Here is a 20,198-nt window from a genome sequence, read left to right as displayed (position 1 = left end):
AACTCCCAGAGTTTACTCAAACTCATGTCTGTCGAGTCAGTGATGCCATCCAGCCATCTCATCCTCTGTCATCCCCTTCTCCTCCTGCCCTCAGTCTTTCCCAGCATCAGGGTCTTTTCCAATGAGTCAGCTCTTCGCATCGGGTGGCCAAAGTATTGGAGTTTCAGCTTCAGCATCAGTCCTTCCAATGAACACCCAGGACTGATCTCCTTGAGGATGGACTGGTTGGATCTCCTTGCAGTCCAAGGGACTCTCAAGAGTCTTCTCCAACACCACAGTTCAAAAGCATCAATTTTTCGGCTCTCAGTTTTCTTTATAGTCCAACTCTCACATCCATACATGACCACTGGAAAGACCATAGCCTTGACTAGATGGACCTTTTTTGGCAAAGTAATGTCTCTGCTTTTTAATATGCTATCTAGGTTGGTCATAACTTTCCTCCCAAGGAGTAAGCGTCTTTTAATTTCATGGCTGCAGTCACCATCTGCAGTGATTTTGGAGCCCAAAAAATAAAGTCTGACACTGTTTCCCCTGTAATCTCTGCTCTGGTGGAAGCCTTCTGTAGGAGCAGCTGCCCCAGGCAGGAGGAGGGATGGAATCCTATGATTTCCTGCCCATCCTTCCATCTCCCTCATTTGCAGATATTGGTTCTTTTCTTTATATAACTGCTTCGTGTTCCGTTTTTATATCCATATCAGTCGGGGTAGTCTGGTTATTATAAAATACTCTAAAAATCTTAGAGTTAAAGGAACAACAGTTTATTTTTACTTAGGCTATATGTTCTTTGTGGATTTGCTGGAACACTCTTTATTATCATTATCATTTTTATTCCAGAATCTTGGCTGAGGAACAGCCAGTCTTTACAGCATTACCAGTCAGTGTAGTGAAGGGAAGAAGAATATAGAGAAGCATACTTGGCTCTTAAAACTTCTGCCTGGACATGATATGTATATCTCTCCGTTCTCATTTCTTGGGCCAGAGCAAGGCACATGGCCATCCCTAGTTTTACTCATCTAAACCAGAAGAAGAAGGGCTGGAATATTTATGAATATAACTATCATGCTGCTGATTTTTATTATTGACATTGAAGTACAATAAGCAGTAACATAGTTAATTTTCCCCTCATTCCACGATGGATTTGGGCTAACTTAATAGTTAAGTTACTCTATTTCATCTTTATGCTATGTATTTTTACTCTGAAACTAGGAAAGGCAGCAAAAGTATGAAAATTTTATAAATCTATTTTATTACATTATGAATAATTGTTAAATGCTTCAAATGTGTTATTGTAATATAGTCTTATTTTAATAAGTAATTTAAACTTCTACTAAAATAAGAATATTTCATAGGAATTACAATGGTTTAATTGTAATTTTTCATAATGTGGATTTTTTCTGGTTTTAACTTTTTGAAATTATGCTATAATGTTTGGCCGCTAAGTTGTGTCTGGGTCTTTTGCAACCCCATGGACTGTGCTACAATATACATAACATAAAACTTACTATCTTAACCATTTTTAGGTGCACAGTTCACTTGTGTTAAGCAATCACATAATGTGGATATTTTGATAAGATTTCACTTTTATGATTAAGAAAAAAATGTAGAAATTGAAGTCTCAAATTTTGGTTTAACTTTATGAATTTAGACATTACATCACTGCTTTGTTTATTGGTTTTGGTAGAAACTTTGAATTTGACAAGTAAAATTCTATCTGGCAGTTGCCTTATCAGACTGTGTTCAATTTAGCTTCTATGTGGTTTTTTTTTTCCCTTAAAGAAAGTTTAATTGGGAGAAAGTTGTGCGTTTATAATTAACTACAACTATCTGCTAATCTTTTTTCATTACCGTGAACTATCATGACCAGGATTGTTTTTTTAAAAAGTTTTTATTGGAGTATGATTGATTTGCAGCATTATCTTAGTTTCTGCTGTACAACAAAGTAAATAGCCTCTCTGTCTACTTATATCCCTCCTTCTAAAACCTCCCTCCCATTTGTCCCCTTCCCCATTCCTCTAGGTCATCACAAGGCACCAAGTTGAGTTCCCTGTGCTATAGAGCAGGTTCCCACTGTCTGTTTTACACATGATAATATATATATGAGCGTGACCAATATTCTTAACTACATTAAATTTTTTCATAATGGTTTTGAAGTAGCAATATATGAAACATTTCAAGATTAAAGAATAAATTTATATATCTATGCTTTCTTGTGTAGGATCGGTTGTTCTCTTAGTGAAATTTCAAAGGCTAGAATTTTTCTCCATAAATATATTAGACACCTCAGTAGCCAAGTCTTTGTATTGAAACTAAAATATTTGTCTTAAAGATACGTTTTCTTTTATCCTAACACGCTGATTTACAGTTTACTCTCTGATTTAAAGCTTTTCCATTTGATGATAGATATATATTTTTAGAGAATAAAATAAGCATGCATTATAAACTGATGGTTAGGAAAATATAATATTATATGGATTGATAATCCATTAATCAAAATTTCATTTTAGCAGTTATCAGTGGAGCATCAGTGACCAAAGTCCTCTAAAGAAAAAAAAAAAAAAGTAACCAATACTAAAGTAACCCATCCAGATACCAACAAAGCAGTAGAGAGCGTTGATGCCTGTAATACTTTAGGGACTGACTGCTGCCATAGCGTCGGGTTTTCTTAGTAGCATCAATAAAATAATGTAGTGACAACAACTTATTTCTCATTATATTCTTATTATAGTATTATCTAAATACTGTTCTTGCATATTTACGAGGCTTAAAATTTGCTTAATTTGCACAAGAACAAGGCATAGCTATAAAAGAGATGTTGGCTGGATATCGGCCCTTAAAGTCTCTAGCAGAAGTCTTGCAAATACTTTAATTCCTTGCACATATTTAATGAGAAAAATATCATAATATTGGAACTGATTCTATACCTGGAATTACAGTTTTTGTGATAATTGCAAAATATCAGCAAAATATTTTCCTTTGAAAACAGCTTAATGAAAAGTATACATGCATTAGATTTGAGAGCAATTTCATGAGAGGAAATTCAGAACTAGAACAAAGGAATGGAATGAAAGCTAGATCTGTTAGGAAGGCAGGCAGAGAGATCTACCACTCTGGACCTAATTCTAGTCCACAGAGAGAATTGCTTGCTCATATGGAAATGATGAGTCACCTTGGGAATTCTCAGTGTAGAGAACCACACACTGAGACAAAATTTAAAAAGGAAACAGACATTCTCAGTGTTCAGAGAAAAAACAGTTGTGGACTGGTGACCTTGAGACTATAAAAGTCAGGAAGTGTTGGATAACTTCCTAGAGTAAATTTATAACTAAGGAATTCTGACAAAGAAATTGAGTCAGCCAAAGAGACTGATCTACTTGCACCGGGGGTTTATAATATACTCAGGTGACAGTGGTAAAGAATTCACTTGCCAATGCAGGAGACACAAGAGACTCAGGTTCAGTCCTTGGGTCAGGAAGATTCCCTGAAGGAAATAGCAACCCTCTGTAGGATTCTTGCCTGGGAAATGCCATGGACAGAGATGCCTGGTGGGCTGCAGTCCATAGGGTTGCAAAAAAGTCAGACACGACTGAGCATGGTTGCACGCAGTTGCAAAAAAGATAAAGAAGGAGAGGATCCCTGTAACAAATACCTAAAAATGTAGAAATCACTTTGGAATCAAGCAGTAGGTAGAGGTTGGAAGTATTTGGGGAAACATGATAGAAAAGCCGAAACTGCTTGAACCAGCTGTTTGTAGGACTCTGGACTAGAGACTGCTGCCAGAGAGCTCAGAAGGAAGAGAGCGACATGGTTTCGGAAACTGAAGGAAGAAGTTTCTTGTTCTGTAGCAGCAGAAAGCTTAACAGAAGTATCTCTTTGTATAATGTTTAAATATTAACTTGTATATTTAGCTGAAGAGATTTCCAAGGAAAGGCTTAGAAGTGTGATCTGACTTTTTCTTGCTGCTTTATAGTAAAATGCAAGAGGAGAGGAATAAATTGAGAGAAAGAATATTTAAATGAACTAGGACTTGATTTGAGAAATTCTTAACCCTGATCTATTTGGCACAAGACTGCTTCTGAAAGTGTGGCATAGGGAAAAACCTGAGGATGCGGCTGAACAACTTTCCACTAAAAATCTTCTGTAGAACAAAAGGTCACAGTATTTAATTACATAAAGAGCTCTTTTAAAAGATTGAAAGGCCTTATAGACCTTCTCAACCAATCTAGACAGCCTGTAGGAAGTTTGAGTATCATTCTTGGGCCCTCTCAGCAGGAGCCTAGATAGAGAAGGTATTGCCTCCAGAAGATTTGTGGGTATGACTTTTTCTAATGCAGAAAACCCAGTGAAAGGTATTCAAGTCCACAACTTTCTTGAGAAGATTGTATAAAAGAAATATTGCCAGCTTGGACTTAAAGAGAGTACAGAATGAAAGGAGGCTACAGCAAGAGTACTTGGCTGTAAACAAATGCTACTTTTCATGAGAAAGGATGATGAAGAGGGCAGAACTGGGGTACATGGAGGCTTATTCCCTGGCCTTGAAGCCTAAGAAAAATCCAACATTTGGCCAGTTGGACTTCAGAAATGTTATGGACTCATTTTCACCTTCCCCTTCCCCCCATTTTGGACAGGAATTCCTACAATTGTTATGCTATGCCTGTTAAACCATGAATGCTTGAGGTGTTGGGGGCAGATAGAAACAGGGGAATCTCTTTTCTCTTGAAGGCATGACCTTCCACACAGTTGCTGTGTGGGAGATAGGTTCCAACAGGGAGAATCTTCGAGTGAAAAAAACAGGAGCGTTTGCTCCAGGCTAACTTGATATAATCTTTATTCCTCCCACTAATCCAAAACTTGCTAGGTTGTTTGATTATCCTTCAAGTGCTATTTGGTCCATAGGTCCATAGCAAAGCTTTTATATTTTTTTCTTTTTTTTGAAATGGGATATTTCTTTTTCCTAAACCAGCATGCGTGGGAGTTTAAGCACACTTCAATCTGTAATAATCTGGCAGTGATTTTCAAGATGAAAATGGTTTTATTTTTCATTTTTCTGCCTTATTGTATTAGCAAGAATTTTCAGGACAGTGTTCAATGATATTGGTGACAGCAGGTGGCTTTTTCTTGTTAATAATTATAATAGTACTGCTTCTAGAGTTTTATTGTTAGCATAAGGTAGGATGTTGGTTTAAGATAAGAATTTTTCCCCTTAAGAATTGTTTGTCAATTATGAAAGTTAAAGAATCGCCTGCATTGCAGGAGACATGGGTTTAGTCCATGAGTCGGGAAGATCCTCTGGAGAAGGGAATGGCAACCCACTCCAGTATTCTTGCCTGGAAAATCCCTTCAACAGAGGAGTCTGGTGGGCTACAGTCCATGGGATCCCAAAGTTTTGGATAGGACTGAGCAACTAACACTTTTATGGAAGTTGCCTTTTAATTTAATACCTTTATAACATTTTTAGATGACTATGATTTTTTACCTTCTCCCTGTGGATTTAATCTGTGACATTAATAGATTTTCTAACACTAAGTTTTGGAGTTTTTTGGTGGAGAAGACAGGAGAAAACAGAACAATGGGAAGAGAAGTAGTGATCCAGAGGCATAAGTGAAAAAAATTTTGTGGAGTTAAAATATCTGTGTCAGGAGTTAGTCCTTTCAGCCTAACCAGTAGAATTAGAAATACCTTAATGAGCTGTATTGTAACACTGTCAGCTCAGAATGAACTCAAAAAATGTAATGCTTATCTGACACTAAGCCCCCACCAGTCTCAATCTTTAAGACTTTGTTGGAGAGCTGTGAAGTTAAATGTGTCTTAGATGTGTAAGAGTTACTGCTAAAATTGAAAATATATAGTATTAAAACCACTAGAGAAGGAAATGAAGACAATAAATAGGGGTCAGGAAAAGAGATAAAATGTTAGGAAAAAAGATGTTTAAGAAAAAAAATTGGTTCAACTAAGTCAGTAATCAGAATTGTTTAGTATTCAACTAAGTCAACTACTGAAATTTTGGGGGTTTTGAGACTGGATTTAAAAACAACAAAATATAGCCGTTAAACTGTTTATAAAAGATAAACCTAAAACATAATTACACAAAATTCGAAAGTAAATGGAAGGAAAAAGGGGGAAAAAAGCACAGATCATGCAACAAGGGTTACAGTGTTTATAGAAATACCACTAGCAAAAATGAAAACTTTATTCCAGGAATAAAAGAAAAGTTTTAATAAATGGAAAGCTTCACACTAAGGAATACTCAAGTTTTAAAATGCCACTCATCTCCATGTCTATAAATTCAGTACTGTTTGAATCAGAATTTTAGCAGCATTGCTTACTGGACTTAGGGTGATCTGCAGTACACTTGGAAAAAAGAAAGTCTCAGAGCAACCAAGACAGTTTTGAAAAAGAAATAATGAGATAATGGGATTTATTTATTAAATATCAAAAATCATAAAAGTAAAGATTAAAATGGTTCAGTAATTACAAGGGGAAGACAGATGAATGAATCAAAGCACAGTAAATGCACTCCAGAAATTTGTATGTGGAGAGAAAGAAAGATACACACATGCTTGATAAATGACAAAGGTGTCATTGCAAATAAAAAGGATGCTGCAGTAAACAAAAGATGCTGTGAGGGCATTTATCTAAATGGGGAAAAGTGGTCCCTGCTTCATGACGAAAATAAATTGCATGCCAGTTAAAAACCTAAATGCAAGATGAACAAAGAAAATGTAAAACGTGAAAGAGAGTGACAGGAAATATCTGTAAGACCTGAGCAAGGTGTCCTTAAATAGCATAAATAAAAAACACAAGCTAAAAATGAAAGGATTAAAAGTTCTGTACGATACACTTACCATAAAGTTAGAAGTCAAACCTCATTCACCAGGTACTGATGGATAAGAATGGGAAATTCAGAACAATTTGTACAGTACTCTTTTTGGAAAAAAAACAATGACTCCCTCCCCACTCCAAATTCATGTTGTCTTGTGTGTATTTTATGAACATGGAGCAAAAATGTGGAACAATATGCTATTCCAGGCTATTACTGTGCCTTACGGAGAGAGTACATTTTAGAGAAGATGAACATAATAAAAAACTATTAAATGATTTGAGATAAGTACATAAATGTACAAATAGAGTAGTATTTATGCACGTGTGTATGCATATATATATATATATTTATATAATATTTATGCACTTTTGTGTGTGTGTGTGTATATAGAGCGAGAAAGAAACTTCTTCAGTATTCAAGCCATAGACTGGAAGATAGAGTATGCCCTTTACTGTTTAAGTAATCTAATATAGAAATGGAAAAGTATAGTTAACAGTTGCACATGAGTTGTTCATTCACTAAGTTGTGTCCAACTTTTTGCTACCCCAAGGACTACAGTTATGCCATGCTTTCCTATCCTTCACTACCTCCCAGAGTTTCCTAAAAGTCTTGTCCATTGAGTTGGTGATGCCATCCAACCATCTCATCCTCTGTCACCTCCTTCTCCTCCTGCCCTCAATCTTTCCCAGCATCAGGGTCTTCTCCAATGATCTGGTTCTTCTCATGAGTACCAGATAGCTTTTGTTTATCATACTGTTTGTTATATAATAATACTTTGACACCTTCATTCCTAAAGGTGAGTAATATTAAAAACAGAACTATAAGAAACCCAGAAACCCTCCATACAACAAGGAACAGTTTTTTTCAGATGTTGTTTGTTATTTCTGTAGTTGACATATACTGTTTTCTATTTGATAGTCACTGTTTTACTTACTGATGCTCAGTTTTTTGATATCCATTGATGGTGTTAAGATCTCATTTCACAGGAAGGGTTATTAATAGCATGATTTATTTGGACATATTTCCAAATTCTTAAGTGTTTTGTAAAAATTGAGATGTAATTGATAAAGAATATAGTAAATCAATACAAATGTAAAGTGACCTTCAAAGATCTCTGAGGCTTATTTTTTGAAACTTTTATTACATTTTACTTCTGTTTTACAGATATGATGAAGATTTTTTTAAAGTAGCTGTGACAGTTTATCAGAAAAGATATGTGGGACTACAAATAGAAAAGAAGTCCTTTGGACAGAGTTATAAATTGCTTTCAGCTGACTCTGTTCAGTTTTGAGAATATTTGAACATTTCCATGTTCATTAATGCAAACTTAAATTTTCATCTAATAACAGGACAGTATAAGGGACAATTGATTTAAAAGAAATCAAATAACATTTGCTTTTCTATTTTCTTTTGCATCAATTCACTTGATAAACAATGGTTAAGATTCTGACTCATGCAAATACTATAATAAATTCTGGAGAGACATGGAAGTTATAATTGTCTAAGGGAGATGAAATATGTAATTACAATGCAGTGGAAAATGTGATATAAATGTAGTGAAATTTTCTTATGAAATTATAAAGATTAAAATTAACCAGAAAAGGGGTGTATCCCCATGTTTGGGGAATTTTAGATAAAGCATTACAAAGGAACCCATGTGAACAGATTTGTAGGGTTATTAGGAATTTTCTACAATGACAGAGGGGAAAGGGAATTTCCATTATGTTCAGATGTTCTGATTTATAAAGCAATTTCACATGTTTCAGAAACTATATCTTGTTAGACATTGTTAGGTGTATAGTCCATAGAGGATAATTTTGGAAAGATGAACAGTCTACTTCCTGAAAAGCCATGTATGCAATTGTAAGAAAGTTATTTTCAACCTTTTTCCAACTTTTAAATCATTAAATGAATAATGTTGTCTGAACAAGATATGTTATTAAGTAGGTATCTTTTGGTCACTTTATACTATCATATAGATAAGTAGCTGATTAGGTACATCTCTTTGCTATATTAGCCAGGGTTTGGCATAGGAACAGAAAGCACTGTAGATATTTTTAGCATAGAGGAATTTAAGGATATAACTGTTTATAATATGTTTGAAAGTGTGCTGAAACTGTTAAGTTTTAGAACTTACTACTACTGCCGTACAAACTGCCTCTTACCATGTAAATCTCAGGAGCAGATCTTGGAATGCTGCGTTTGGTCTCCGCCACTCTTTTTTTTTTTTTTAAAGTCTTTTTTGAATTTGTTACAATATTGCTTATGTTGTTTATGTCCTGGTTTCTTGGCCATGGGGCATATGGGATCTTTGCTCCCGGATCAGGGATCGAACCTGCACCCTCCGCATTGGAAGGCAAAGTGTCAACCACTGGACCAGCAGGAAAGTCCCCTGGTCTTCGCCACTCTTAACCCTCTTAGTGCCTCTTAGACCTCAGGTTTCTGTGAACATTCTTGTCAGCATAAACAGCAGCAGAAAAGTGGTCTTCACCTCACTTCTACCCACAAATCTTAAGCACATTCAGTTAGTAGAAACATAATATCATCTAGAATTCCAGCTGTAGGACAGTCTGGCAAATATAAGTTTTAGCTTTCCAGCATTTCAAAGACAAGAAGGCCTACAGGAGGATATGAAGAGGACGCTGAGTAGCAGGTTGACCAAATCCAGACTATAAACCTCCTTTCTCGGACATTTATACCACAAAGTGTCAGTAAATATTGCCTAAGAAGCATCATGGTAGAAGATAGGAAGCCATTAGGGTCTTTCAAGCAAGATAATGGTGTCTCTGACCTCTCTTCGCTTTGAAAAGATAACTCTTGGGGAAGCTTGGAATTGATTTAACAGTCAGTGGTAATGATTTAAATTAGGCCCAGGCCACAAGGCTAGAGAAAGAGTAAGTCAAGAATATCTGATTGTTTTGTTAACTAACTTAATAAATTCTCACAACTTTTTATAGCTCATTTGTCCGTTTAATGAATATTTGCTGAGTATTAGGTGCATGGCAGTGTAATATTTGCAAAGACTGTAAAAGTGATGACATATTTCTTGTCATGTTGGGCTGATGGAATGCTGGTCTAAGCGTGTAGAGGAGCTTATTGGCTCATATTTCTTTCTATGGATTAAATTGTAAAGTTGTAATTATCTGTGTATTACGCCCTTCTTTATGGGTGGTTAATTTCAATATAGGAGGCTGTGTGTGTTCTCCTGTTAAAGAAAACTGGTGATAGTAAATCTTCCTTAAAGTGCTTACTGACTGCATAGTATTTGACAGATTGCTGCTAAGGATAGTGGATAGAATATTTGTATCACTCCCTAACAGTTAACATATTGCACATTTTTTTAAAGTTCTTCAAGCAAATATAAAAATTGTTGTGTTCCCAGTAATGCTTTGTGTACATTAAATATATGTATGTGTAAGTTCAGTATAGGAAGTTAGAATACAGCTCCATTTAGTGACATACTGCGGGAATTCAGCTTTATTACCTGTGTATTTCTAATGTGTTAGTTTCATTCACACTTCTTATTTTTTTGGCTCAACTGGTTCATTTTAAAGTTTCTTTTCAGCCTCAAGTTAATATTTCCATTCTTATATAACCTTATTAGTGTTTACTGAGTTTTAATGTTTTCCATGTAGTCTCAACTATATGTATTATTATAAATTGTTTTTGGTATAACCTTTCCCCTTAATAATGTCAGCACATAAACTTAACTTAGTCTCCTGGTATTAGTAAAAATTTAAGTCACTGTCATTTATTATGATCTTTACCACCTGAAAATAAAAAACCTTTATGATAAAAGTACATGAAAAGCAATAGTTATGAATTTGATTTTAATCACAGGTAATGTTTTAGCTTCATGATAAATACACTTACATTCCTAAAAAGTTTTCCTGAGGCCTTTTTAACATAACTCTAGAGCTTTAAGAATTGGTTTGCCCATGTTTTATGACTTCATTTTCAACTAAAAATTTTAGTTGAATAGATTATATCATGTAATAGACTAATTATCCCTGCATATCAAAACATCCCAAAATTTAAGAGCCTAAAATAATGATTATTTTGTTTGTGTACTATTCTCTGCATCAGCCACTTGTGTTGGTCTTAGCAGGAGTCGTTTTCCCCTGCAGTTGATGTACCACACTCATGTGGGTTGCTCTACTGACTTGGGTGATCTAGGCTTGCCTTATTCACAAGTCTGATGATTGATGCTTGCTATGGACTGGGCCATTGTCTCCAAAAGGTTCTTCTGGATTTAATCACATGGCATCTGGGTTCCAAAAGTGTAAGGAAGAGGGAAGCCCTAATGTGCAAGTGCTTTTCCATCTCTGCTTGTGGCACAACAGCTAATGTTCCATTGCTCACTGCAAGTCACATTACCAATCCTAGCGTTAGTGTTGGGGAGACTATGCAAGAGAGAGCATATGGTGGGTGGAGATGAGATCTTTTGGAGCTATCACTGTAGTATTTTCCATATGTGATATTTGGTTCATTGTTGAAACCTTATTTCCAGCATTTTTCACATCTTTGATCTGAACTCTTTTGAAATGATTGTTCAGTCCCCTTTGTTTCATGACTACTTTTTTTGAAGAAAGTAGATTTCCATCATGGATTGTTTTCTTCAGTCCAGTCACTCAGTCATGTCCAACTCTTTGCAACTCCATGGACTGCACCAACTCCTGGCAGTTGCTCAAACTCATGTCCATCGAATTGGTGATGTCATCCAGTCATCTCATCCTCTGTCATCCACTTCTCCTCCTCCTTCAGTCTTTCCCAGCATCAGGGTCTTTTCCAGTGAGTCAGCTCTTCACTTCAGGTGGCCAAAGTATTGGAGCTTCAGCATCAGTCCTTCCAGTGAATACTCAGGACTGATTTCCTTTAGAATGGATTCCTTTTGGATCTCCTTGCAGTCCATGGGACTCTGAAGAGTCTTCTCCAACACCACAGTTCAAAAGCATCAATTTTTTAGCACTCAACTTTCTTCATGGTCCAATGCTCACATCCATACATGACTACTGGAAAAACCACAGCTTTGACTAGATGGACCTTTGTTGGCAAAGTAATGTCTCTGCTTTTTAACATGCTATCTAGGTTTGTCATAGCTTTTCTTCCAAGGACTGAGCGTCTTTTAATTTCATGGCTGCAGTCACCATCTGCAGTGATTTTGGAGCCCAAGAAAATAAAGTCTGTCACTGTTTCCCCATCTATTTCCCATGAAGTGATGGGACCAGATGCCATGATCTTAGTTTTCTGAATGTTGAGCTTTAAGCCAACTTTTTCACTCTCCTTTCACTTTCATCAAGAGGCTCTTCAGTTCCTCTTCTCTTTCTGCCATAAGGGTGGTGTCATCTGCATATCTGAGGTTATTGATACTTCTCCTGGCAATCTTGATTCCAGCTTGTTCTTCATCCAGCCCAGCATTTTGCATGATGTACTCAGCATATTAAATAAGCAGGGTGACAACAAACAGTGTTGATGTACTCCTTTTCCTGTTTGGAACCAGTCTGTTGTTCCATGTCCAGTTCTAACTGTTGCTTCTTGACCTGCATACAGATTTCTAGGAGGCAGGTAAGGTGGTCTGGTATTCCCATCTCTTAAAGAATTTTCCAGTTTGTTGTGACCTACAGAGTCAAAGGCTTTGGCGTAATCAATAAAGCAGTAGTAGATGGTTTTCTGGAATTTCCTTGCTTTTTCGATGATCCAGTGGGTGTTGGCAGTTTGATCTCTTGTTCCTCTGCCTTTTCTAAATCCAGCTTGAACATCTGGAAGTTCATGGTTCACAGACTGTTGAAGCCTGGCTTGGAGAATTTTGAGGTTTACTTTGCTAGTGTGTGAGATGAGTACAATTGTGCGGTAGTTTGAGCATTCTTTGGCATTGCCTTTCTTTGGGATTGAAATGAAAACTGACCTTTTTCATTGCTTTCTTAGATCCATTAAATAACAAAAATCTCTCTCTAAATGTACATATCAGACATGTACATAATATGTGTGTATAGTTTTCAGTATGCCAATACATGTTATTCTTAAGTAACCAATTAATATAATTTTTCACCAATTTAATTATTTGAAAAAAGCTTCCTTAGCTATTTATCTTAATTTCCAGCAGAGAAGACTAAGATTCTTACTTTGTAACAAGGAAATAAGGTCATGTTTGTATAACAAATTTAAAGGACACTAGCCCCAAGCCAGGCTTCAACAATATGTGAACTGTTAACTTCAAGATGTTCAAGCTGGTTTTAGAAAAGGCAGAGGAACCAGATATCAAATTGCCAACATCCGCTGGATCATTGAAAAAACAAGAGAGTTCCAGAAAAACATCGATTTCTGTTATATTGACTATGCCAAAGCATTTGACTGTGTGAATCACAATAAACTGGAAAATTCTGAAAGAGATGGGAATACCAGACCTCCTGACCTGCCTCTTGAGAAACCTATATGCAGGTCAGGAAGCAACAGTTAGAACCAGACATGGAACAACAGACTAGTTCCAAATAGGAAAAGGAGTAAGTCAAGGCTGTATATTGTCACCCTGCTTATTTAACTTATATGCAGAGTACATCATGAGAAACGCTGGGCTGGAAGAAGCACAAGCTGGAATCAAGATTGCTGGGAGAAATATCAATAACCTCAGATATGCAGATGACACCACTCTTATGGCAGAAAGTGAAGAGGAACTAAAAAGCCTCTTGATGAAAGTGAAAGAAGAGAGTGAAAAAGTTGGCTTAAAGGTCAACATTCAGAAAACTTAGATCATGGCATCTGGTCCCATCACTTCATGGAAAATAGATGGGGAAACAGTGTCAGACTTAATTTTGGGGGGCTCCAAAATCACTGCAGATGGTGATTGCAGCCATGAAATTAAAAGACACTCACTCCTTGGAAGGAAAGTTATGACCAACCTAGACAGCATATTAAAGAGCAGAGACAACAAAGGTCTGTCTAGTCAAATCTGTGGTTTTTCCGGTAGTCATGTGTGAATGTGAGAGTTGGACCATAGAGAAAGTTGAACACTGAAGAATTGATGCTTTTGAACCGTGGTGTTGGAGAAGACTCTTGAGAGTCCCTTGAACTGCAAGAAGATCCAACCAGTCCATCCTAAAGGAGATCAGTCCTGGGTGTTCACTGGAAGGACTGATGCTGAAGTTGAAACTCCAGTACTTTGGCCACCTCATGCGAAGAGCTGACTCATTGGAAAAGACCTGATGCTGGGAAAGACTGAGGGCAGGAGGAGAAGGGGACGACAGAGGATGAGATGGCTGGATGCCATCACCGACTTGATGGACATGAGTTTGAATAAACTCCGGTAGTTGGTGATGGACAGAGAGGCCTAGCGTGCTGCGATTCATGGGGTTGCAAGGAGTTGGACACAACTGAGTGACTGAACTGAACTGAACTGAACTGAGCTCATTATAGTAAGTCAAGTCTAGTTTGTGTTAACCATCAACTTCATATTTTGGTAACTGACTGATTAAATTGCCCCAAATTTTAGAATCTTGCATTTCTTCATAAAGCATATTGATTGACTTGCTTCATTTTAGTAGTGCATTTCAGGGAACCTTATTTTCTTTTGGCCTTTCCCTAAAGCACTGGCATGGTATTGTTTTGTTTGATTGCAACATGGAATTTTATTTTTCTCATTATATTCCTAATCCAACATGTTCATGAAAATTTGCTAGTTAAGACATTATCAAGTTAATTGTAATTTTAAAAAATTTGACTTTCCCCCTTCTCAATTGACTTAAATAATGATGGTAGTTTTGGAACAGAGTAAGTTTTAAATTTGGTGGGGCATTGTACAAATACACCCTTATGGTTCATGTTGTTTTTAAGTATACAAGACTCATTCCAGGGATGATATTAAAGTCTTTGTGCCAGATCAGTAAGTAAACATTTTAAGTTCCTTCTTAAAATGTTAAGCATTAAGTAGGATAAAGATTAAAAGATAAAGATGCTTAAAATTTCCCAGCAATGTAAGTTGGTTTTATAGTTGACTGGAGGAAAAAAAAAAAAAAAACTTACTATGGTAACTAATATTGAAAAAGTGAGTCTAGGGGAAAACTCTAGATTTTTTTCTGAACAGTAAAGAATTTGTTCTGACTTCATTTCTTTAAATATTTGAGAAACAGCTGTAGTATGGTGTTGCTGTGGTAGGAACAGAAAACATTGTATCATATATCCAAAATCTCTACCCTTAAGGAGATAAGTTTAAACTTTGTAAACATATTACTTAAATGATGTTGTTAGTATTAAAATCAAAGGTGGATCATGTAATTGTATTGAGCCAGTAACTACTCCTTTTTTGAAGAGTAATGGAAAATGGCAAAAAAGTACAGATCAGGAAGTTGGATATTTCTTTTTTTTTTTTTTTTTAAGTCCAACTCATGATTTTGGCTTATTTATTTTGAAATTATTTTTGAATTTTCAGAATGTTTCAGCTGTACTCATGTTTCACTTTAGGGCACATTTCACATGAGATAGCTTATGATATTAAACGCATTGTTCATTTTGTACGTGGCATGCTATTCGTGTGATTTATTTTCTTTATGTTGTTACAATTTGCCTGTAACCTCTAATTGGTAGAGTAGCATTCAGTTTTTCATAATAATTAGCTCACGTGTATTGAGCACTTACGTATGTCAAGGCCCCATTTTAAGCATCTCCCATGTTTTTCTATTTGATCCTCAGTCACCGAGGCTCTGCCGCTTAGAAACTGAAGCTCTGAGAGAGTGAGTGGGTTCCTGAAGATCATGCTAGTGAGTGTTGGAGCTGGAAGTTAAATCAAGGCAGTTTAACTCCAGAGCTTGTTGCATAAGTAGTAGAGTGACAATCTTGTTTTCATAATTCCCAAAACCACACAGCTCTGAAAAAAATTTTTTTATAAAGCTTGATTTAGGTATAATGGACATATAGTAAACTGCACACATTTAAAGCGTTCAGTGTGATAAGTTTTGACACATATGTACACTCATGAAACTGTCACCATAATCAAGATAATGAACCTGCCCATCATCTCAGAATGTTTCCTGTGGTAATCCCTCCCGTCTTCTGTTTCTGGTCCCTACCTCACAATTCCAGGCAAGCTCTGACTTGTTTTCTGTTACAATAGATTAGTTTGCATTTTTCTATGGCATATACATTGTATGCAGAACCATGTAATATATCTTTGTTGTCTGGTTTTCCCTCATCTTCAGTACTTTGAGATTAATTGGTATTGTTGCATGTATGGTTTATTTTTATTTACTACTGAATAATATTCTTAAGTACATAACACATAAAATACTATTCTAAGTATATAATTTGTTCATTTACCTGTTGAAGGACCTTTGGTTTATTTCCACTTTAGGGCTCTTGCAAAGTCACTATGAACGTTTGTATACTGGTCTTGTGTAGACCTATACATACGCTTTCCTTCTTCTGGTTAAATACCTAGGAATGGCATGGGTGGTTCATATGGTGGGTGTATATTTAGCTCTTTAAGAAACCACCAGTGATTATAGGTAATAACACTGTGTTATATATTTGAACTTTTTGGAGAGAGTAGGTACTAAACGTCCTCATCACAGAAAAAAAATTCTTACTATACCTGTACCTATGGATGATAACTAGATTTATTGTGGTAATCATTGCATAATATATACATATATTGAAGTGTTATGTTGTACACCCAAAACTACTGTTAAATGATGATTATGTCTCAAGTAAATGCAATTGCCAGAAATTATTCCTCAAAAATAATCAGTGCATTCACCAGATGTTACCGCATAAAGAAACTGCCTGCCAGAGCAGGATGTGTAAGACACATGGGTTCAATCCCTCGGTCAGGAAGATCCCTTGGAGAAGGGCATGGCAACCCCACTCCAGTGTTCTTTCCCGGAGAATCCCATGAACAGAGAAGCCTGGCAGACTACAGTCTATGGGGTCGCAAAGAATCAGACATGACTAAATGACTTAGCACCCACATACTACCATACTCAGGAATATCCTCTGGAGAAGGAAATGGCAACCCACTCCAGTATTCTTGCCTGAAAAGTCCCTTGGATGGAGGAGCCTAGTGGGCTACACCCTATGGGGTCACAAAGAGTCGGACACGACTAAGCAACTAACACACCACCATACTAGGTAATACACAAAATACTCATTATGTACCTTTCTAAAATGTGGAAAATTCTGAACCCAGTATAGTCCTAAGTTTTTGTGAAAGTACTGTGGACTTACTGCCTTGTGGAGTAAGGAGTGTCTGCTTAGTTGCTCAGTCATGTCCGACTCTTTGAAACACCTGGACTGGAACCCACCAGGGTCCTCTGTTCATGGGATTCTCCAGGCAAGAATACTGGAGTGGGTTGCTATACCCTCCTCCATGGGATCTTTCAAACCCGGGATCAAACCCAGGTCCCCCACATTGCAGGCAGATTCTTTACTGTCTGAGCCACCAGGAAGCCCAAAAAGTAATAGGATGCTATGTTTTTTGATTCAGTAGTCATTTCTTTGCTTTGTTCAATTAACACATAAATCCTTTGGAAAGATGACATACTGTCATATAAAACACTTGACAAAAAATATAGTTGATGAACCTTAAGTGATTATCTATTACCTTTGGGAAATAGTGAGACCATGAGTTGCATGTATTTGAAGTGTTTTCATCTTGAAATTTCTGTGTGATGAAATTATGTTAATAGGAATAACAAATGCTTGGTATGTTATATCTTGTCTAATGCTTAGTGTCCGTTAAAGAGTTCAGCAGCGATTATCTTCATTGTATATTATTTGAAGGGCTATTCCATTAAAATCTTAAATAGTATATTTTGAAAGACACAACACATTGTCTGAAAAAAATGAGTTTATATGGTTTCATAACATACTATGTTTTTACTAAAAATAAGTTCTACAAAAAGGACAAGGTAGGTTCCATTCTTTACCTTGTAATCAATTGAGCTTATATAGAAAATGTTTGAAATTGTTTGAATGATTATAAACTTTAATTCCTGCCTATACATTTTTATAATGTGTCAACGGAGATCTCTTGCATCATCGGAAAGAGATCGTTTGAATATACTCCAGTGTCATTATCTAAGCCTGAGTACAGAGGACCTTTGCCCTCCAGAGGCTTACAAGTCAGTGAGAAAGGTAGACTTTTATAAGGCAAGCCAGATAGAGGTACAAAAGCATTGGGATATCGATTTGAATGAAGGCGGTATTTTAACTGGATCTTGACCAGAAGAAAATTGTGAGCAGGAGGAGCATTTTGCATGGAAGGAATAGTCAGCACAGGTTTTGAGATGGATTTGTGTGTTTAATAGCTTCTGAGGAATATGATAGTGCCCAGAAGTGATGAGTGTTAGACTCAGTTTGTGGCTTCACAGATTCAGTTTGCGATGTGCCTGAAGTAACACAGTGGATTTGAAATAGCCAGATTTGGAACACATACTAATGTCAAAACTCGTCTTTTCTCTGTTATGCTATTTATTTTTGTAATGACTTATATTTGACATTAACGTAGAATTAGCATAATTGAATATTAACTGCAGTGAGGTAAATATGGTTGTATCTTTTTTGTTTCCTAAATTGTATATATCAGTATTGCTTCTCTGACACAGTTAATAAAATTTACCAGGTATTTTTCTCATTTCCTTTGGATATATTTTATTTTGCAGGGTTACATTTTGCCATCTGCCTTTCCAGAGTAAGTGGCTCTATGTGGGCACTGAACGAGGTAACATACATATTGTCAACGTGGAGTCCTTCACACTCTCAGGCTACGTCATTATGTGGAATAAAGCCATTGAATTGTGAGTTTGAGCAAATATTGCGTATCTGTTTCTACTCTGTAGGCCTCAGTTCAGCTGCATTCTTACCTGTATGACTTCTTTTTCTCTGAGTAAATATTGATGGAACTTTTTTTTTCTAAGCATAATGCAACTTTTCTTATTTTTGATATGAACTGTAGAATTGAATGATATACCCCAGTTGGAGGCTAGAATTGAGTAAAATAAAGATAGCAATCATTTACTGAAATGTTTTCAACCCCTGTAGATATATCTTGATTTTCCAGTCATTATTTCTGTTGTAATGAATGTGTAGTTGTATGCAATTTTTGGTTGAGAAAAAAAAAAAATCTTAACTTTTTTTCTTTCAGGTCATCTAAATCTCACCCAGGGCCTGTTGTCCATATAAGTGATAATCCAATGGATGAAGGAAAGGTAAATATATTAAATAAATATATTTATTATTTAAATGCATGAATTCCAGTATTTTTTAAGTATTCAAACTATTCTGGAATCACGCTTACTCTGCAAATTTGAGATTGCTAACAAAGGTTGTATATCATATAAACAATTGCTTATTTATAGATTATAAGGAACAAGTGAAAGAATTAAAATCACTTACATTTTAAAGAAGAAAACCCTAAAACAAGTAAAATTTAATAAATACAATTAAAGCTTATTAACTTATTTTTTGCTTATTTGTAATAATTCCCCCAATTCTCTGATAATCTGGAGAAAACCTATTTTCTTCTGGTTTTGAATTCTTTTTTATACTTTGTAGTTAAACAGTTTTTATAATACTTATCACATAACACCTCTCTCTCCTAAATTTTTCTTCATAAAAATCTCAGGTTAATCAGTTCACTTCACTCACTCAGTCATGTCCAACTCTTTGCAACCCCATGGACTGCAGCACGCCAGGCTTACCTGTCCATCACCAACTCTTGGTGCTTGCTCAAGCTCATGTCCATCGAGTCAGTGATGCCATCCAACCATCTCATCCTCTGTCATCCCCTTCTCCTCCTGCCTTCAATCTTTCCCAGCATCAGAGTCTTTTCCAGAGAGTCAGTTCTTTGCATCAGATGGCCAGAGTATTGGAGTTTCAGCTTCAACATCAGTCCTTCCAATGAATATTGAGGACTGATCTCCTTTCGGATAGATTGGGTGGATCTCCTTGCAGTCCAAGGGACTCTCAAGAGTCTTCTCCAACATCACAGTTCAAAAGCATCAATTCTTCAGCACTCAACTTTCTCTATGGTCCAACTCTCACATCCATATATTACTACTGGAAAAACCATAGGTTTGACTAGACGGACCTTTATTGGCAAAGGAATGTCTCTGCTTTTTAATATGCTCTCTAGGCTTGTCATAGCTTTTCTTCCAAGGAGTGAGCGTCTTTTAATTTCATGGCTGTAGTCACTATCTGCAGTGATTTTGGAGCCCCCCAAAATAAAGTCTCTCACTGTTTCCCCATCAATTTCCCATGAAGTGATGGGACCAGATGCCATGATCTAAGTTTTTTGAATGTTGAGTTTTAAGCCAACTTTTTCACTCTCCTCTTTTCACTTTCATCAAGATGCTCTTGAGTTCCTCTTCCTTTCTGCCATAAGGGTGGTGTC

General features: G+C 36.3%; 1 protein-coding gene across 7 annotated transcripts in view; it reads left to right on the top strand.

Moving 5' to 3' along the window:
- The window catches only part of STXBP5 (syntaxin binding protein 5), a 156,207-nt gene that overhangs the window by 28,301 nt on the left and 107,708 nt on the right, over window positions 1–20,198 (top strand). For all 7 annotated transcript variants that reach the window (XM_070461467.1, XM_070461466.1, XM_070461464.1 and 4 more), the window contains exons 5-6: window positions 18,469–18,603; window positions 18,951–19,014. In XM_070461467.1, coding sequence (XP_070317568.1) covers window positions 18,469–18,603; window positions 18,951–19,014 — 199 coding nt within the window. The remainder of the gene's footprint in view (window positions 1–18,468; window positions 18,604–18,950; window positions 19,015–20,198) is intronic.

The sequence above is a fragment of the Odocoileus virginianus genome, chromosome 34 (genome assembly GCF_023699985.2).
Source record: "Odocoileus virginianus isolate 20LAN1187 ecotype Illinois chromosome 34, Ovbor_1.2, whole genome shotgun sequence".
Classification (NCBI taxonomy): domain Eukaryota; kingdom Metazoa; phylum Chordata; class Mammalia; order Artiodactyla; family Cervidae; genus Odocoileus; species Odocoileus virginianus.
The sequence above is the reverse complement of the archived record's forward strand: the minus strand, read 5'-3'. Positions and strand labels throughout refer to the sequence as shown.